Source organism: Octopus bimaculoides, chromosome 16 (genome assembly GCF_046866305.1).
Source record: "Octopus bimaculoides isolate indiv1 chromosome 16, ASM4686630v1, whole genome shotgun sequence".
In the NCBI taxonomy this organism is placed as follows: domain Eukaryota; kingdom Metazoa; phylum Mollusca; class Cephalopoda; order Octopoda; family Octopodidae; genus Octopus; species Octopus bimaculoides.
The window spans coordinates 44,740,041-44,763,115 of record NC_142943.1 but is presented as its reverse complement, the minus strand read 5'-3'; the positions used below and the strand labels follow the sequence as shown (position 1 = coordinate 44,763,115).

Genomic DNA, 23,075 nt, shown 5'->3' with positions numbered 1-23,075 from the left:
AAATCCACTCACAAGGCTTTGGTCGGCCCGAGGCTATGGGAGAAGACACTTGCCCAAGGTGCCACGCAGTGGGACTGAACCCGGAACCATGTGGTTGGTAGGCAAGCTACTTACCACACAGCCACTCCTGCGCCTACATACATATATATATATATATATATATATATATATATATATATTCAAACAGACACATATATATAAATATATATATACATACATACATACACACACACATGTATCCACACAATGCCTAAAGGTGCCATAAACATGAAGAATGTATTAACATAATTAATGTAGTGATCATTAACAAACTACCTATCATTATTGTTATTAGAGAAGTGGATTGCCAGAATTGTTAGAGCATTGGGTAAATTCCTTCTGGTGTTTAGCTATGGTTCTTTACATCCAGAGTTCAAACCCTGCTATGGTCAACATTGGTTTCATCTGTTTGGGCCCAATAAAATAAAGTACAAATTAAATACTGGAGCCAAATGGTATCAACAAATACCTTCTCCTCAAAACTGTTGCCTTATGCCTAAATCACAAACAAATATCATCATCATCATTATTATTATTATTATTATTACTACTACTTATAGGTGGCGAGCTGGCAGAATTGTTAGCACACTGGACAAAATGCTTAGTGGTATTTCACCTGTCACTACATTCTGAGTTCAACTTTGCCTTTCATCTTTTTGAGGTCAATAAATTAAGTATCAGTGAAAGTAATTGACAAGTCCTCTCCCACCAAATTTCAGGCCTTGTGCCGCTAGTAGAAAGGGTTATTATTACTAGTAGTAGTAGTATTACTACTACTACTAGTACAATGTTCAGAAACAGACTATATAAAATACCCAATGTAAAATGTACTTTAAAAAATATAAGCTGAATTTGAATGCCTGGAGAAATGAAAATGTAAAAAGGAAAACAGAAATTTAATATTACAGAATAAAAAAATGTAAATTAGTGACAGGATAACTATGCTGAATTGGCCTTACATAGCAATTTAGAGTAGTAGGGGGCACAACTGATCTGAAACAGCCTTAAGTAATTAGTTAAAGCAAAAAGTAAATTAATAAGGCTGGTACATAAAATTTAAGTGAGCTATAGAAGCAAAAGACCATTACAGGTTATCAAGGAGAAATAATTGGTGAACATTAATGAAGGCCTCCACACTCAAAAGAAAATCTAAATATAACTATGAAGCTATATATATATATATATATATATATATATATATATATATATATATATATAAAATATTAAACATTTAAAAATGTTTTATATATGTACACACATATATATATATATATATATATATATATATATATATATATATATATATATATGTAAAGCTATTTAAAAAAATGTTTTTCTATGTGCATTTTTTTATATTTAATTCATTAAAAGAAAATGTATTATTACTTCCTGCTTTTTAATGGATATGTGTGTGAGTGCATAAAAAAATAGCACTAAGTCTCCCTTAAATTACATATAATACGTTAGAAATGGTCACACTGGATAATATAAATGTTGGCTTCCCTGCACGTAAGATTAAAACGGTCATGGCTGGAATGCCTTCGATCATAGGTCTGCTTGACCAGGGCTGACCTGAGGATAAAAAACAATGCAAATAAATTGGTCATAAGAAAATATGATGTTAGTGGCTGCCTTCTGTTAACCTGTAATACCATCCCATTCTACTAACTGCAAGTGAAATTAGGGGCTCAATGAATAAAGACACCTTAAGGATTAAACTACAGACTGTATGAAAGAAAACAGACAACTATGCTGCTACTACAATAACTACTACTAATAATAATTCTAATTTTGGCACAAGGCCAGTAAAGTTTAGGGGAAGGGGTTAATCAATTACATCACCTTCAGTACTTCAGTAATACTTATTTTGTTGATTTTGGCAGAATCTGAGCTCAGAATGTAAAGAGCCAGAAAAAAATGTGACTAAACTTTTACTCTGATACACTAACGATCCTGCCAGCTTAGAAGTAATAATTATTTGCTTCTATCTTAGTCACAATGACATAAATTTGGTATAAAGGGGTTATGCAGTCAATTTAATCAACCCCCAGCACTTTATTTTATCAATCTTCAGAAAGATCAAAAGCAAAGTTGACCATGGCAAGATTTGAACTCAAAGTATAAAGGCATGTAACTAAATAACACAAAGCTTTTTTTCTTCTTATGCTCTAACATGATAGTGCTTACTACATCAACCTTGTAAAGATGATAGTTACTCAATGATTGGAACTAAAACCTGTCAAAGGACAGCAGAGTTTTTGACAGATAATCACAAGGCCACCCACAACCTGGCGAGGAGACAAGTAGCATAACACCAGGTGATTAGATATAGTGTGTGTGTATGTGTGTGTAGGGGGGGTGATCGGGAACATTCTATTACATAGTGGTAGGTACGTATATGTGTACATTTGGTATATGGTGATATATCACTGTCTATCAATATATCTATCCAGCTACATGTACCTAGGCGCATCTATCTACCTATCTCCGTATTTGTGTAAAAATGCAAAGGACAGTCGTAATATAAACCTAAAGTAAATAATGAGGAGGACTGACGAGAAATTTTGTATCATCATTATTACTGACTTTCTAAATTTTTATTTAATATCTAAATTCAGAAATTTATGCCCTCATCATTACTATTGTTGCTATTTCTAATTTAGGCACAAGGCCAACAATTCTGAAGTTAAGGGCTTAGTCAATTGACATCACTCACAGTATGTAAGTACCTTATCTTATCATATTGGAGGGATAAAATGTAAAGTTGACCTCGGATGGATTTGAGTTTGGAACAAAGACTTAGAACAAATACTGCAAGGCATTTTTCCCCAATACTAACAATTCTGCCAGCTAATATTAATAACATTAAGGATGTTAATCATTGATGGCAGTGATGACAAAATGGTAATTAAAATCTGATTAAATTAAAAACTTTTACTTATTCAACTCCTCCATACCCAAAATTGAAAAAAAACAAAAAAAAAACAAATCCCTTGAGCAGGAGAAATATACAAAAGGGGACAACACATAATAGATGCATTTTTATGTATTTTTTCTACTTGTGTTTTGTTTTTATAGTTAGGAGAGAAGGAAACATTTCTACTCAAATACCATGTTGTTGGTATCAAATACTTTCCTGTCTTATAAATAATTAATACTAATAAATATTATTATTATTGGTTTTGGTTTTTTTGTTAAATGTCTTTGAAGATACTGTTTTTACAAAATCAAAACAAATGAAATGTATTTAACACAAAAGAAAATTAAATCAGAAAGAGATAAACATAATAATATTTCAAAATCTAAATTCAATTTTCAATTAGTACCAAGTACAGTTTTTTTGTCAATTTTTTTTCCCATTTATAAATGCTTTTTATGACAAATGAGATATACATGTATATAAAAGGCAATAATAATAATAATAATGTTAATAATAATAATAATAATAATAATAATAATTGTTTAAACATTGGTACATCAATCAAATTGATACTTTTTGTCTTATCCGTTGGTTTTCTTTTTTAGCTGTTATAAAAATCAGAGAGAGAAAGAGAGAAGTGAATAAAATGAACTGAAACAATAACTAAATTGTGGTATGTTGTTGAATAAGGTACTGTTTGCTGTTTTGATAGAGAAATACAAACACAGTGAGAGAGAGAGATACACAGGGAGACAAATAGAGATAGATACATAGACAGCGAGATAGACAGACAGACAGAAAGAATGGATAAAACAATTAAAAGCCAAAAGGAAATTGTGAGTTTGTCTAGAAAGAAAAAAAATGATAATAAAATAACTGGACGTAATTTTTTATGTAAAAAAAGAAAATACTTGACATTGTACCCGTATTCTCAGCATATAAATTAAAAAATTTTTTTTTATTTTACTCACTCTTTTTCTTTTTGAAGCACATACCTTAAGTGCACCATACAGACACATATATTTCAAGGGTAGAAAATTCCCATCTACATAGCTAAGTATGGAAGTATATGAAAGGACCAAAACAACAGACATTTAGAACTAATCTAAATTACATGCCCAAATGATTAAGAAATACATATTTTTTCCATAATAGAATTATTAACACAAGAGTTTAAAGAAGTATTGTTTTTTTCTCTCTTCATTACATAAAGAAATGTGTGTATGTGTGCTTGGTATGTATATATGTGTCTAGAAGTGAAGTTAGGAAACACATTGGAGTAAAATGATGTCTACAAGGATTAAGAGACCATGTCAAAGAAAGACAGAATGAGGATGAAAATTTTTTGAATGAATAAACTAAAACTTCATCAGAAAAATTAAAATGTCTTTTTGGATAATGTAAACAAAGATTTTGACACCCATTTAGGCAAGGAGCATTCAGATCAACTTCATTAAAAACTTGTTACAGATGCTAACTCATTTTACGGTAAGACTCAATACCCTGCTGGTGTTTTCACACCAGTACCAGGCAGCTATGGCAGGTAGCAGAGCAAAAGAACAATATCTTTAACAAAACCCATCTTGGTGCAACCATTTAGAGCAGGTCTCTGGTGTGAGGGGAGATAACTGCCTGGACTTGCAGCTTCTGACTCCAACACCTGACTATTTCTCCCTCCTTCCTTTCATCTCTGATCCCATCCTACTCATCTCAAAAGTTCCGGAAAAAAAAATGTCATGAACACTACTTCTTTAAAATATATGAATTGAAAAATACTTTCCCTACTCCTAGTTTACTTTTTACTCTTGCTGATACAAACCACCACTAGCTCCACATAGTCTATTGACTGATTGATATTAGAAGGGAAAGATATAAAGAGATAGGCAGAGAGAGAAGGAGAGAAGAATGCAATGTGATTAGCAAACAGACACAACAAAAACAAACCTACAATATTCATTATCACACACATGCACATTTTTATTCTTTTACTTGTTTCAACCATTTGACTGTGGCCATGCTGGAGAACCACCTTTAGTTGAACAATACAACCCCAGGACTTACTATTTGCCGAGTACTTATTATAGTGGTCATTTTTGCCGAACCGCTAGTTTACAAGAATGTAGATACACCAATATTAGTTGTCAAGTGATGGTTGAGGTACAAACACACAAATATATATATATATATATATATATTTATATATATATATATATATACATACAACAGGCTTCTGTCAGTTTCTGTCATCCAAATACACTCACAAGGCTTTGGTTGGCTAGGTCTATAGTAGAAGACACTTGCCCAAGGTGCCACACAGTGGGACTCAACTCGGAACCATATCATTCGGAGCAAGCTTCTTATAGCACAGGCACACATTACCTATATATATATATATATATATATACACATACACACACACACACATATATATATATATATATACACACATATATATATACATACATATATCATCATCATCATCATCATCGTTTAACGTCCGCTTTCCATGCTAGCATGGGTTGGATGACTTGACTGAGGACTGGTGAAACCGGATGGCAACACCAGGCTCCAATCTAAATTTGGCAGAGTTTCTACAGCTGGATGCCCTTCCTAACATACATACATATATTATATATATATACATACATATATTATATATATATACATATATATATTATATATACTCTCTGAGTGGTTGGCGTTAGGAAGGGCATCCAGCTGTAGAAGCTCTGCCAAATTAGATTGGAGCCTGGTGTTGCCATCCGGTTTCACCAGTCCTCAGTCAAATCGTCCAACCCATGCTAGCATGGAAAGCGGACGTTAAACGATGATGATGATGATGATGATATACATACATATATTATGTATACATACATATATTATATATATACATATATATATATTATATATACATACATATATATATATATATACATACATATTATATATATACATACATTGCTATACTGTTATTACTGAGAGCCTCCTCCAATATGTGGCGCTTGGTGAAGAATGGAGTTTGATGTAGCAACCCTCATTTGCACCTCTTGCCGTGAGGCAGGTTCATCTGGGACTCTCAACAGGAAGAGGTCCAACTTTGATTTAAAAACGCTTGCATCTACTTTGTGCAGGTTCCTCAGGCTCTTTGGGAGAATATTAAAAAGCTGTGGGCTCCTGAAACCCAGGCTGTTGCAGTAACTGGTCCTGAAGCACAATGGCATTACTGGGATCTTTGCCACTATGCAGTGTCATCCCATTCTGGCATTGGTGTAGCTTTCAATGCCAAAATTTGGCACAATTCCTTCCAGGATCTTCCAGATGTATATTACTGCATACTTCTCCCGCTTTCTCTTCAGGGGGTGGAGTCTTAGTTGTTTCAGCCTTTCCCAGTAATATACATGCGTGCACAGATACACAAAACTATATACCCTATATGAGATATGTACTTAATATTCCTGCTCTTTGTTCAGGTTGTTTTGGCATCAAAACATTCTTGTTATTCATGTACTCCATGCCTTAAGCATAAAAGAGACACGTCATCTATTTTCATCTAACAGTACACCAAACACCATATTGTTGTTACTGGTGTTCAACTACATTCCAGTTACTGTTAGATTTTGTTGGTATTTTTTTATATATCAATTCCAATCTACTAACCCCATCCCCCCCAAAAAACAGAAAATCTAACTATTAGTTTTCTCAGACTGTCCAAATAGTATCAGACGTTCGGCACAAACCGTATGGTGGTAGACTATCACGTATTTGAGAAATAAGCTGCATGTTGTAAACAATGCACACACAAAAAAATAAAAACATAGGCCAGAAACGACAATGAACAAAAACAACAAGACTGGTAAGATTTTGATGAGAAAAAAAGTCGCGAAGGACAAGGGTTGGTTGAGTTGAGAGGATGATAACGTATTTTAGAAATAATTTACAGTAAAGATACCATAAATGTAATATAGTAAGCTTGAATAACTGAGATTATTCAAGTAATTAGTATACAAAGATTCCCCCACCTCTTTACTGGGTTTTTAAAAAAATAAAACTCAACGACGGAGACATACCTCTAATGAGATCAATTACCAAATCCAATTTGCAGTTTTAATTGTTCCAAAATGTCAATCAATTTATGTTATTCAAGTTACCCCCACCCCCACCCTTGATTTTCTTTTTTGTTTTTTTGTGTGCCATTTTAAAGACGTTTTTGTCTTCTAGTAGCTTGGATTTTATCGCTATAATTGCTTAACGTACCTGAGAGCCGGCCGTATTTTGCATTTAGTAATAATGCTCCCTGAAGTATATTTCTCCAGCTATACTAAAATGTAAGATTTGGTACTGTCTTTTTTTTGTCATGAAATGGGTTTACAGTAGAAATGATTAGGAGACAAGACATATACCAGAGAGGAAGAGAGGGATGTGGTGGGAGTGATCTGGAGGTAGCACAAAGCTTTTTCCTCCTACCGAAAGAGATCATTCATTCAATCAACCTCATTACACATAAAATCGTGAAATTCAGTCGATCGTCCATTGGAGATATGCGACCAAGAACACAAAAATTGTGCCTGTGCGCACATGCAGGAGCACAAATGTTTCAGTCAGGACATGTGTTTATAGGTGTATGAAGGCAAATTATTGAGTTTCGGTTTTAGTCCTAGAAACAAATGGCTAAAAGTTTTATAATTGTACAGATTCACCAAACATGCATGCTGGACATGTGAATGTTTGAAAATATGAGTGCATATGCATACCAGAACGGCTGCAGTCTAATGACTAAAACAAGATCTATATATATATATATATATATATATATATATATATATATATATAGATAGATAGATAGATAGATATAGATGAGGAGCACAGCAGAAGAGCAGATTATTTGAATGAAGAAAGTGTGATAAAGAAGGATGTACATGAAATGTGATAAAAGACAACATCAGTAACAGAAACGTGAAGCTGAAACAAAATAAATGCATGTTGGAAAATAGTGGTAAATACACAAATTTTTGTGCATGTGTGTATATATACACACACACACACAACACATACATATATATATATATCGTCACATACATACATATGTACATGCATGCATGCATGAAGCTGATGAAAATAATTAACTATTTGACCATGGGACTGAGATGAATTTGAAAGAGAGAGAGAGAGAGAGAGAGAGGGTGATGGAGGGAAGGCAAAACTCACCACTTGAAGTAAACCCAGAAAGTGGCATGGCTATCTTAAAGTCTAAAATAGATGGATCCCTGCAATGTGTACATGTTGCATAAAAAGAAAAAAAACAGCTAAATTCATGCAGACACATTTGTGAATGCCCTGCCTGAAATCTCAGTTTAGCCATGGAAAAACGATTTACATATATACAAATACACATCTACATATACATTTATATGAGAAACAGCTTTTCTTTTAGACATTATATTGTAAATACAACATATATATATATATATATATATGTCTGTGCACACCTTTCAATGCAATGCATGCCAGAAGGTCTTCAAATCTAACAGAGGCCTCAAAGGACATTTTAAGATCCACAAAGATCAGAACTTAACTGCAGCTCTTGGTGGTCCAAACCCAAGTATGCAATCTATGTGGGTGTCTTTTCAAAACACTGTCTGATTTGAAAAGCCACATCAGATGCCATGATGGTTCTAAGATGTAGGTACAGGTGGTGGTCAAACTCTGCATAGGGAGTAGACAACCACACACACACACACATTATTCTTATTGAAGTAAATTTTATTTTGCAGTAATGAGGTTCCCAAATCAGTCACCAATGTTTCTTATGCTTCTAAGTCATGTTTTCAGGTTGAATTGATGTTGGTGAGTATTGCTGCAAAGCTAATGTGACTGATGCAGATATTACCAGCTATAAAGCAGCAACATCTAGAAGAGGAACTTACTGTTCCATATAAACAATAACAACTTGTATGAAAAAGACCTCAATAAAAAAAAAAAGGGTTAAACTAGAACAGTCACATTTTCAACACACACACATTTTATATATATATATATATGTATATATATATATATATATATATATTGTGTATATATATTGTGTATATGTACATACACACACATTTACATAAATACATATGCGTATATACTCAGGGGTGTGAAGAGCATTAACAGATAAAGAAGGTAACTTTGCAAATAAAATTTGTGTCATTCTACATTGTATGTATCCAGATTGCTCTATGGTTTTGGAGTTGTGCTTTATGTGGTGTACACACACCAGTGTGTGATTGCCCACTTCATTTTTGATGGATACAGATGGAGTTCTTATATATTATTATTATTATTATTATTATTATTATTGTTAGTTATAGGTGTTGGTGGCTTTGACAGATGAGTAATTGTTGCACGTTTAAGACTATGAAATGGCCAACTTTCACAATTAGACTAAAACATGGAGAAAGAGAGCCGTGAAACAGTGAGAAGGAAAGAATTTTATAAAATTATAGCAATTAATTTGCAGTAAAAAAAGCAACAGAAAAAATAAATAAATTATAAATTATAAACAGAAAACCATTTTCAAAAAATATTTCCATTGAATGAAAAAAATATTTTCACATTCAAAACTATTTTTAAAGAACATTTTTTCATTACGTTTTGAGTGAAAAATAACTGTTGACTTGCATGAAAAAGAAGGAGAGAGTGAGAGAAAGGGAGAGGCATGTCTATTTGTGTTGTTCTACGCATTGTGTTTTGCATGTCAATATGGTTAGGCCTCAAAGAGAAGCAAAGTGTCCTGCCAAAATGTTAAGACCAGCTGCAACTAAAGAAATGGATAAAGAAAAAAAAAAACATGATTATTTGTGGCACACTGATAAATTAACTGGACAGAATGTTGAGAGCAAGAGAAAGTGTGTGTGTGTGTGTGTGTGTGTGTGTGAGTGTGTGCGCATGTGTGTTTCTCAGGCATGAACACAAGATGGTTGTGAGGTGGTTGTGCTGTGGCTAAAACAAAAATGAAACTACATGTACTTCATGGCCAAAGATGTGGAAATGTTTCAGTTAGAAAATTAACACCTATGCACACCTATACATACAAAAGTGGGTAAAAAAAAAAAAGATGAATTTATTAAAAAAGTAAAAAAAGAGAAATTAACTAATTTCAGACACAAAACAGAAATTTTATATATATATATATATATATATATATATATATATATATATGTGTGTGTGTGTGTGTGTGTGTGTGTGTGTGTGTGTGTGTGTGTGTTGCTGAATTATAAGAAAGTATGTATGCATGTAGGTTGTGATTTTGTGTTTTTAATCTATATTTAATATTAGAAAACCAAATATTTTGAACTCTCCTACGAAATTTGAATCAGAGATGGATACAGATTAACAAGAAAAAAAAAAAAAAAAAAGAATTTTCAAAGCTATGAAGTTTAGTTTCACAGAGCAGTACTGTATAGAGCAGCAAAATATATGAGTATTGATTGAAAGGCACTTCTTAGAAAGGTCTAATTTAGCAGTTTCTGAAAAGTAGATGTGAAAATCGGTAAGAACTGACATAAAAGCTGACAGCAAATTATATGTAGAATGGACATTTGCTAAGAGGAGTTAAGTTCTAGACCAGCTTGGTGTTTTTTTTGGGTTTTTTTTTGCATTTTTCTGTTCCTTAAAACATTCCAGTGAGTCAAGCACATTAAGCTAGTTAAAAGACAGAGAATAACTTTAAATTAATATTTTTAAATATTTCATAATTTCACTACATTAAACCTGATACAACTGATTTTTATGGACAAATCTGCTTTTTCTTTTTGAGACTTTAAAAGTTTGCTAAAAATAAATATAATTCTTTCTATAACTCCTTACTAAAAAAAAAAATTATGGAATGATTAAGTTAAGCTCTCAACAATACACACACACACACATTTTTCTATTTTCTATTTATTTCCCCACTCCTTTTCTATTTTCTCTCCGTTTATTTGTGTGTTCCTTTCTGTCGAAGAGCATAGGCTCAAAACGTAAAAGACTTTCTCACTTCCCGACCATTAAACTAATACATCTGTTTATTGTTTACACACCCGTCTTCATCTTTTGCTTTTTTGCAAATTCTCACTATATATATATATATATATATATATACACATAAATAGTTTTCATTTAAGCAAACTATTTCATTCAGTGAGAGAAGGCAAAATCTCTTAAAGAGCTGGACATCAAGCCAATTTGACATCCTTTTCTTAACTCTGAAAGACCTAAACTTTTACAGTAAAATACAAATACACAACAATGGTTATTAAAATTCACTGAAAGGAATAGGTGAGACAATAACTGGACAAATAAGATGTCACAAAATCTAGACAGAAATATTGCAAATGGAAGACTATAATGTAAAATTGAAGAAAACTTCTGATAAATATATACAAGATGTGGCCAAAAGAAAAACAAAAAAAAAACCCCTCCCAAGAGTCACCACTTTTGATAAACACTACAACAGACACATGATGTACACCAGTCCAAACCATAATGGTGACAAGAAAAAGAAAAACAGCAAAACATTACCTACATGAAAACATTCTTACCATCTGCCTAACTTCACTAGTGTTACACTAATGGTTGTATAAAATATGGAATCTTTTTCTGCCACATCTTGTATGTAACCATGTGCACAAGTTTAGCTCATATATATATATTTTTTAAAAAGTGGGTAGGACAGTGCCTATAAAGTTGCTTATAATTAGTAACAACAGGTGACTTTGAAGAGCTGGATGGCACTACTCATTTGTAGAGTCTTCATAGTCATTTGCTTGTTTCTCCATTTTAGCATGGTTTAAAAGGGAAGTAATTGAAGCAGAATTTTTGTGACTGGATGTTCTTCCTGTCACCAACATATATCTGTTTTTCAAGTAAGGGATTTATTTTTTTATTCCTGAAGAATTCAAAAGCACACATCTAGTAGATGATATATTGACAGGAAACATCAACAAACATCAGTGGTTGCAGATCAATCACAAATAGTGACATCACTATTTATGGCTGTCGTCCAGTGTAGTTTTGTAATCATTTACACACATACATATACATACACACAAATACATATATAGATGCATATACATGTATAAGTGGCATTATTCAGTTTCTGACAACCAAATTCCCTCACAAGGCATTTGTTGGCCTGAGGCTATAAATAGAAGACACTTATCCAGCAGATAAAAAGAAAAACAGAAAGAAAAAAAAAACTTATCTTATGAGGCTGACTTGGAGTTAAAGGGTATCAACAAATGAAATTGCCAGTATTGTGGTACAAACTCAAAATCTTCAGTATCAGTGAAGTGCCATTATTGTATTAAGTGCAATGGTTTCTACTTGCACAGGCAGAAGTGAGTTTAGTCAGGTTTGAACCAACTGCAGTATATTACTGGTACTTATGCTGGAAAGAGGAAAGGCAATACTACTAACTACAGTGGCATTTGAACTCAGAATGTGGAAGATGAAGCAAAATAACATTAAGGCAGCTAATAGAATATCGTACCACATGTAAGACAGAAAATATACTTAACCCATAACAGGAACAAAAGAAAAAAGTTACAAAAAGAAAGAAACCCCTGAAATTAAAAATAAAAAAATGAGAAAAAGAAAAAAGAGATTAAGTCTAAACATCTGTAGTTAAATTATTTGGAAAACTTCAAGTAGTATATTGTATTGTATTGGGAAGAAAATAAGAAAGTGAAAGCTTGGATGGGCTTTAAAGACATTTTACAATTGAACATTATTATTGTACATGAGCTAATAAATACCTGGTTGTTACACATCTAATTAATACTTGAATAATTTACATACACACTCATGTGGGTATATATAGGAATCATATTTTCAACATCACACACACTCCTTATCGTTAAACTAAGTTTTCAGGGTAAATCAAATTTTAAATGTCTAATTAAAGGTCTGTTATGTAATCATAATAATAATAATAATAATAATCTTTTCTACTATAGGCACAAGGTTTGAAATTTGGGGGAGGGGATAGTCAATTACATCGACCCCAGTTCTCCACTTGTACTTATTTTATCGACCACAAAAAGATGAAAGCTAAAGTCTACCTCAGTGAATTTGAACTCACAACATAAAGCAGGAAGAAATGCTGCTAAGCATTTTGCCTCAGGTGCTAATGATTCTGCCAACTCACCACCTTACTAATAATAATAATAATCCTTTCCACTGTAGGCACAATACCTGAAATTTGGGGGAAGGGATTAAGTCTATTACATCGAGTCCAGTGAGTAACTGGTACTTATTAAATCAAACCCAAAAGGATGAAAGGCAAAGCTGACCGCAGCGAAATTTGAACTCAGAATGCAGCGACAGGTGAAATACAGCTACGCATCTCATCCAGCATAATGATTCTGCCAGCTTGCCACCTTAATAATAATAATAATAATAATAATAATAATAATAATAATAATGATAATAATAATAATAATAATAATAATAATTTATGTTTTTAGGATGGTTTCATGAAAGAGCAACATTTAAATGGGGACGGCATTTCAGTAACAAAAAGTTAATTTCACATTTTAAAGGTAACATTTTACACAACATGTGTGTGTGTGAGTGTATATGTGTTTGTGCATGCACACACACATATATGCATGCATACATACATTTAAATATTGTTTAAAAAATTATTCTCAAACAGAAATTTTTTAAATATTATCAAGACGTTAAAAATAAACACATACATTCTGTGTTGTTATTGTTATATACTAATTGATATACAAGAATTTAAAATTTAACTATAAACAAAGAAATGACTATACACAAAGCTATAAATTAAAATGAAAAAATATTGTACTTTTTCCAAAGAAAAAGAAGAACCTAGAAGATTTAGTTTTTAAATTATTGCTCCCAAGCAATAACTATTGATCTAAAGTTATCGCTGTAATTATCGCTAACTTGATCTGTAAATTGTTTTGATGGAAAGGTGTGGTTTAAAAAGTGAACTATAGAAAATAGTGTATAAGAAAGATTTCAAATTCAATATCAATAATATTCCCAACCCAAAACATAATTTTGATTGCCTGTGGAATTTCAGTAGGTAGGTAGGTATAGAGTGAGACAGAAGAGAAACCACAACAGAATTTTAGATATTGAATTCATAACTGCAATATATATCTACAATGTATATATATATATATATATATATATATATATATATATATCATATACAATATATATTACATATACACATACATGTATTATATTATATTGACTGGTCATTTATCTCATTGACCATAAAAGCTGCTGGTCTTGTCCCAAAATTAGAAAGAATTATCATTATTATTATTACTATTATTAACCACTCAGTCTACCTCATTAGGTTCAACTAAAACAAATATCATTAAAGCATTCTGTCTGAAAAAAAAAACCTAAAAAATCCCCTACATTGATTATATTTATTCCCCAGTACAGAGAATGTCAGATTTTGTAGAAGTGAGAAGAGATGACACTGCTTGTTCTTGCATTTCACAAGGGCATGGAAACACAAAATTACCCTGCCTGATCGTATACTTTTTGCACTTTTACATATTTGCCATTTATTCACCAGTGGATTCCTTCATAGAAAAAAGTAAAAATACCTACAAGAAAGATGAAAAATCAATTTTGATTTATGAAAATAATTAAGTACTGTTTATTTCAGGGTTTATTGAAGTGTGTGTGTATATGTGTGTGTGTGTATATCAGTCATGTGCCGTCAGTAATTACTCAGGGTAAGCAGTTGGTGACATTTATATAGTAAAACAAAACAAAAAAAAAGCAAAGCACAGGCACGCAACCGAGTTGTAGGCAAATTTACTTCTGCCTTCATAATGCGTAAAGAAAATGTTGTTGTAGGAATGTACGCAGCACGTGCACAGCAGCAGTACTATGTGTAGCTTAAATACTGAGATTGAAAAGCAGGGGTGAATTATGCCTACCTAATCTACAAAAAAATAAAATATTTTGCATTTTATGCAGTGTAATCAGAGTAACCTTCATAATTCTATTGAATTAGGTGCGTATTTTGCCATAAAAGGTAAGTGTTGCTATCGATCTATTTTATTCAAGGTAGGCACTGCCTAACTTGCCTACCTGGGTGGCACGTCCCTGGTATATATATATATATATATATATATATATATATATATATACACACACACACTTCAATAAAACCTGAAATATCTATGTGTGTGTGTGTGTATGTATATATATATAACATACAGAAATAATTTATTCTCAAATGCATGAACAATTCGTCACTGGGCAGTTTAGCTTAAAGGTAAAGCACTTGACACTTAATCACAAGGATGTAAGTTTGAGTCTCATGGTTGGCCAGTAACGATTTTTTCTGCAATATATGGATAGTTTATCCTGTTCATGCTATTGTATTAGCATGTGTTTGAGAATAAATTATTTCTGTATTTTTCAATACATCTCAAAGCTTCTAAAGCAAACTTTGTTCGTTTACTTTCATCATAAGTTTATATATATACATATATATAGTGTGTGTGAGTGTAAGGAGAGAGAAAGAGAGATAGGGGGAGTGTTTATTATGACTAAAAAAGAAGTTTCTTGTAACCATTAGAGAACAAGTGAGCTAAGCTGAAATATTTATCACTGTCTTAGTTGATGGTGGACATCTTAAGAGTGACAAATTATAAGAAATTGACAGAAAGAGAAAAAAGCATGTGAAGATGCTTTTCAAATAAAATTTTTAAAAAACTTAACAGTACCTCATAGATGTTAGTTTAGGTGAAAATGTAATCTCTGATAAGCAGAATGATGATCTAGCCTGCCTCCAAAGTAACTAGTCTATTCTATCTTTATTAATAGACACAAACACTAAGAATATTTGTAATTAGTCTTAATACTTTCCCTCATATCATAACATACGTGTACGTGTGTGTTAATATAACCATATGTGACTTGTACAACAAAGAAGACAGTCTTTCTACGTTTATATTTCAAGTTGAGAAATCCATTGTTCCATATTTACTAGCAAATAACCTATAAATGAAAGTACACAACACTAAATTTTTCAACTTGAATACAAATTTGATGCATAGGCTCATATTCTGTAACCAACAGCATTGACAAGAAAAAAAACTTCTCCTGGGCCTGTGATGAATACTTCAAATTCCTACTAGACAGATGTCTTCACTATTCAGAAGCAGATAATACGTGATTAGCAAAAGAGATAATGATGTTTCCAGACTTCCAAACTATGGTAGAATATGTCAAATAAGCCTACCAGTGAGGAACATAACGCCCACACAGCTGTTCAAAAATGTCCACAAGGTGCCATCTTCCCATACGACATGGCTTTGTTGCCAAAACTATTAAAAATGCCATCTAGAAGATTGTCCTGATAGTCATACTAAAGGTGTGCTAGAACCACAATGCATCCATATGTTTAAAAATAAGAAACACCAGTGGAACATTCCAATAAAAACAGCAATTCTGGTGCAAATACAACAGGCCTGATATAATTTGATAAGATAAGGAACAAAATTCATGCACTCTTTAAGATATCAGCTGCTCAGAAGATGTGAAAAAAAAAAGATAACATCTATAGTAAACTTATACAGAACATACAGCTCCAGTAACTTGACTATAGATTCTCATTTGTATCCAGTTGGATTATAAGTGCAATGGGCTGTAACAATAGATTTGCCAAAATAGCAAGAAACTCTGGAAATTTGAAGATTTTCTTTTAAGAATGAACAAAGCAAACTGACAAATTCAATTGATTAGGGGTACAGTGAAGATTTATAAAACATTCCAAAAATTCTGGACCTGAGTTTCCTGGAATTAATGAATATATATATATATAAACACACACACACACACACACACACACACACATATATACATATACAATCACATACACTTATGTAGTAAACAGACATACATACCCACTACATGAGAAATACATACATCCATAGTCAAACACATATACCCACTTTAACTTGTATATTCACAACTCTTGTTGTGAATATATTTGTCTTGACTTAAACAAAAAAAAAAGCTTTGTTAGTTTCTTAATGATTCACCTCAATTCTGTGAAGAACTTAACAAATCTCAAAGAAAGAAACACAATGCAAATATACACACACACGCACACACACATATATGTGTGTGTTAAGTACAGACATACATTTGTACACACACACACTTACATATACATAAACAAGCATAAACACAAACTGACACATGTCAAGCACACATGAAAAAATGCCAAAACTTCTCTAAGCTACCAAAGAGGCTTACTTCAGCACAACACATTATAGTATAGATAAGAATACAAGTATTTCGGTATAGAAGACAAAGATAAAAAGCCATGCTAAAAATCGGTAATGTAGAAACTTAATGACAGTTAGTTGAAAGCTTTATTTTTTTTTTTTTTTTTTTTTTTGTTTTTGTTTTACCCGCAAGCTGGATTTGAAATTTTAGTTAAGATAACCAAATATTTATGCTGAGTTGAATAACATGAAGAAATTCTAAGGAATAAAAAAAATGGACATGGATGCTGGGCAAATCTATGTTAACACCTGAGAAATAATCCTGAAAATGTTTCTTCATGGTAGTCCAATAATGGTGAACCATTTTTTCCTTTTTCTTTCAATCAAAACTGCTTACATTGGATCTAGATTATACATACATACAGAAACACACACATGTAGATTTCTCTCTCTTTCAATATATACATAGAGACAGTGATTATATCTAGATCAGGTCTTGAAAATTTTTTTTTTGTCTAAACAAACAAAAGCAGTTCTCACTAAATAGAACCACCAAATGAATATGAACATATATATATATATATATATATATATATATATTGTATATTTATGTATGATAGACAGATAGTCAGTCAGATAGAATTATATATAGGTGGGGTGCAGTGCCATCAATTTCTTGTGAATCGACACAAGATTAATATTTGAAGAATGGAGGGTATCATAAATTAAACATTTCTCCAATATGACGCTACTATTAACAATATATTTTTCATTACCCCAAGAGTAATGAAAGGCTGTTGGAGGCAAGACACTCAGGATAACATAGACCAACTACTGTTAAAGTTATCTAGCCTGGTGCTTTTACACACACACACACACACACACACACACGCACTTATAAATTTTGATAAGAAAGGGAACATTCAGAAACTAGAGTAAATGAGAAGAAAAAAGTAAAATGGCAAAAGAAAAAATAAAGGAATAAAAAATATTGGCAAATTTATAAAAAAATATCCAAATTAGGTTTGGTGTTTCTTTTTTCTGTTAAACTAAACATCTTTTTAGTGAAATATATCATCTCTGTTAAAAGGAAGGACGACAGAGATATTTCGATGACATTGAATATAGTGCCAATAATAACTTACTTTGCATATCTTGTCTAAAAAATATAGAAAGTTGGGGAGACAACAAGCACGTGCACACACACACAAATTCTTTCTCTTCAGTATGAATTGCTCTTTGGTTTCCTACTTCTTTGTTTTGTACCTACCCGTGCAATCAATGAAGGCTTGTCATTCAAAAACCAAGGTCTTTCACTCGCAAAATAATAATGGAAAATAAGAGCTCAGGCAAGGACTCTCCTTTTACATACACAGATATATGTGAACACAAACACGCATATACATACACTACACACACGGTGTTAACAGAGCATGGTTACAGGCTGCTGGTTACAACCAGTAAAACAGTAAAACCTCCATCTATCTATATGTATGTATATATATATATATATATATATATATATATATATATATATATATATAGGTAAGTGTATGTATATGTGCGTTTTATAAACCATTTATCTTTTGTTACATTTTCCTGTGAACCCATTTCCAACATCGCATGGCCAATCTGTAACAAAGAGATAAAGCTATTTGATACTTATTTTGCTGAGAATTTGCGCTGTTTTGGTTTATGATAGGTATGTTGTTGGTGGTGGTGGTAGTGGTGGTAGAGATGATGGTGATGGCATTGATGGTGGTGGTTATTAAAAAAAATTATGGACTGTGAATGAATATAGAAAGAATGACACAAAGTCATTTCTCTCTAGTGATGACAGTGAAAATTATATAATATATATATATAATACAGTGAAGAGACTGAACGGACAGACAGATAAACAATGACATCATCATTCAAGATAGCCAGGAATTAAAAAAAAAAAAAAGAGAGAACAAGACTTTAAAATAAAATAAAAAATTTTAAATGTTGTCCAGAACAAAGTGTTTCCCTGATTTCAATTCGATTTAGAAAAAAATATAAAAGAATAAAGATAAAATTAAAAAAAAAAAAATTAAACTTTTTTTTTCAGCCAATTTAGTTAATTAGGCGAGGTGATACTTTAATTGACAGTTGTCAACCTTCAGAATAGGTTGACAACACTACTAGGATGGTTGACGAAAATAAAAAAATGTGATAAATTAAAAAAAAAAAAAAATTAAAATTGAATTATGATTGATTATTAAGGGTGTTGGTTGGTTGGTTGGTTGGTTGGTTGGTTGGTTGATAAACTACATGAAAGGGAGAGGGGAGTGCGGAATAGGGAGTGTGGTGATGGTGAAGATGGGGAATCAATATATTGCCAAACCACACAGATTTTTATCTATATATATATATATCTTTTTTCTTCCCCTGACAGCAGTCAGAATTGATTATCATCATCGTCGTCATCATCAATTCAACATCATTATTAATAATAAAATTATTATTATTATTATTGTAGTTTATATCCCGCACAGATGTTTCATAGATGAGAGACCAAAGAAAAAAATGGTTATATTACAAACCCACATGGAGAAAAAAATTCTCCAACCAGGAGAAAAAAAAAAAGAAAAAAAAAGAAAAAATTACTGGTTTTCTGTCAGGTGTGGAATTGGCAACAGTTTAAATACTGAAACATCCGGGAGTTTTGTCTTCTTTCTTGTTTTTTTTTTTGTTTGCTTGTTTCAAGTGTGTGTGTGTGTGTGTGTGTGTGTGTGTGTGTGTGCATGTGTGTGTGTGTGTGTGTGTGTGTGTGTGTGTATGTTGTGTTGTATGTGTTTAATTCCTTCCCTCTCTTCAACAGATGTTGCTTTCTTTTGACGGAATTTCTTGGCCAGTAGGCATAATAACGATACTTGGAGTTGATGCTTCTGAGGTAGATATATTTGTTGAAATCATATGAATAAATCGTTCTTCAACACACTTTGCCGACAAACGAGCATCAGCTTCTTGATCCCAGCACTCTTCTATCGTCGTACACAATAAGTCCATGTTCTGTTCAAGAGAGAAGGATAATAATTGGTGTTAGTACTTAATTAGCCCTTTACCAACCAGGCATAGAGCTCTTAATAACATAACTACCTCCTCCTTTCACAACCATAGTTCTCCAAAAACACACTGTCTTTAGCAGTACTTCCCAAAGATTTTTTATAACTACTGCCCTCTTTTCTTTTATCAACATTCTTTCAATGCCTCCTTGCTTACAATGCAACATCACAAAAAATTGCTCCTAAGACTGATCATCATTAAAACACTCCTTGCACATTGTTAAATCATTTTATTAATACAATATGAAATTTCAACTACTAACATAACTGAATGATTTGCAAACTGAATGAGGACTGGAAATACTCGTGAATATTGGGGATATTAAAAGAGTCGTCTATCACACTGCTATTGATGCCTTTCTCTCCAGCACCCATGTAAAACTTCCCACAAGTGCCACTTTGAGAAATAATAGTCTATATGTTTCTATCAATTTTGGAAATAAATCAAGAATTTGGAAAATCATAATTGTCATCAATGTTTTAACATCCACTTTACCATACTTGCATTGGTCAAATTTTCTATGTCCAGATGCGCTATCTGTCACCAATCCTCGCCTGTTTCCAAACAAGGTAATATTTCCCCTTGGCCAGGCATGCTTTTGCAGAATATTGGAAAGAAATGACACTGACACTCATTTACAACTAGCATGCTATGCTAAGAAAAGTATGCACGCACACATGCACACGCATGCACGCACGTGCGCACACACACACACGCACACACACACACACACACACACGCAAACAGACTTCTTTAAGTTTCTGCCTATCAAATCCACTCACAACACTTTGGTTGGCCTGAGGATATACTAGAAAACACTTGCCCAAGATGTCACACACTAAAACTAAACCAACAACCATATGGTTGGGAAGACAACTTGTGAACTACACAGCTACACCTGTGCCTGCATTAAAATAATTTTCTGCATTATTATGTTGGTATATGAAACCTACCAAAATAATTTCTCTAAAAACCATTTAATTTAAATATGAACTCTTTAAAATCAAAGGAAATTCTATTGCAGATAATGGGGCCCTATCATGCTGACATAAAAAAAGCTAACACTGATTTTTACTAATGTTACAAAACAGTTGAGAGACAGTTCTCACTGTGAACAGAATATTAGTTTGTCAGATTCTTAAATATATTTCCCTTGTGTAAGGGGCTTAATTTCTTGTTTCATCACACATACAAAGTCCCTGCGATTACATCAACAGGCTTCAACACACACACACACACACACACACACACACACACACACACACACACACACTACATCAATAGAAAATATTATGATATATAATAAACAACTGGTTGTTTGGTCTATAAACTCTACAATATTGGTTTTGTGTGTGTGTATAAGACAATCGGGAATGATCTGAGAGATCTTGCTCCTATTTCTAGTAGGTTAATCAACTACATAGAGGCTCCTAGTGCCTCAGGCTATCCACTGCATGATACTTGCACAAGCTGCTGTGTAGAGTACTGAACCCAAAACCAACATTTAAACAAAACTATATCTTTATCATTACCCTGTGTAATAAGATTTTTGTCCTAGGGTAGCAACAATTATTTTCTATGAAAACTGGCTAATATTTCCTTCAAACTTTGCTTTTGTTACATTTATTCAAACCATAAAGAATTCCTCTAAAACACATGGATATAATGCATCCCCACTACTCCTGTTCATGACCAGAGATGCACATATTGTCAGCCACTAAGGGACGTGCTCAATTGGTTATGGTCAAGCAACTGACAAGCAAATCTGTGGTATTGAGCAGAATATTTACTATGACGATATTTTTACTTAAGCAACTCGGCACTGAGTCTGTTTGAAATGTTGTGGAAAACAGGTCAGTTTCAAAACATTGATGTCCAGGTCACAAAAACAAAATTTGAAGTGAATGGTAGCCATTTCCTTTTATTTCTAGAAAGAAGCAAATACAAAATAACACTTACTGACCAAAGACAAAAAAAAAATTTTAATGTTGTTACAGTGTTATTTACCAACAGAGAAATGAAACAAAGAGAAAACTTACAGCTGTTTTTCGCCAACTTTCTTTAATTGCTGGACGTATTTTCTTTATGACAACAATTTGTTGCATCTCTTCCAATGTAGGGTGCAAACCAATTTCTTCCACAAATGGCAATTGATATTCATCAACAGGTACTAAATAAATAAAAATAAATAAATAAATAAAAGGAGAAAAAAAACAATTGCATTTTGGTAGTAAACGTTTAAACCCATAGATTGTTGTAACCATTTATATTTTGTAATAGTGGAATTGTAAGCTTTTTGTTACTATATTCCTGTTGAAATACATTGTGAAAATAAAGAACTTAGTAAAATAACTTTGCCATCATTCAGCTGGTGTTTAGAACATAAATGAGCATGAAACGTTTTGGAAAGTTACGATTTAGATCACTTGAAAACACTTTTGTTACCATATTTGTGATGAGATATACGAGCTCTGTTTCAATTAATTTTGAAAATTATGAAGAATTTAGTAAAATAATTTTTGTCATTATTAAGCTGTTGTCTGGAACAAATTAATTTTGATAGGAAGTTTGTATCATGGGACCAGGAATGATATCAGGTGGACTGATATCAAAAGAGTTAATGATACTGAAAAAGTTCGGATCTTTCTGGTCAGAACAAGATCATTCCTTTATTTAAAATAACCTGTACATTTTGATGTGTCATGTGTACAATATCTAGCAACTTGTCTGCATGATTCAGCAACTTTTATTCCCTTGTAATAACA

At 32.4% G+C, this 23,075-nt stretch overlaps 1 protein-coding gene across 2 annotated transcripts in view; it reads right to left on the bottom strand.

Annotated features, from left to right (window-relative positions):
* Positions 1-19,917: 19,917 nt before the first annotated feature.
* LOC106868971 (activin receptor type-2B) overlaps positions 19,918-23,075 on the bottom strand; it is a 55,756-nt gene continuing 52,598 nt past the window's right edge. For both annotated transcript variants that reach the window (XM_052973923.2, XM_052973922.2), the window contains exons 5-6: positions 22,350-22,480; positions 19,918-20,256 (exon numbers count right to left, since the gene is read on the bottom strand). In XM_052973923.2, coding sequence (XP_052829883.1) covers positions 20,059-20,256; positions 22,350-22,480 — 329 coding nt within the window. In that variant the 3' untranslated portion in view covers positions 19,918-20,058. The remainder of the gene's footprint in view (positions 20,257-22,349; positions 22,481-23,075) is intronic.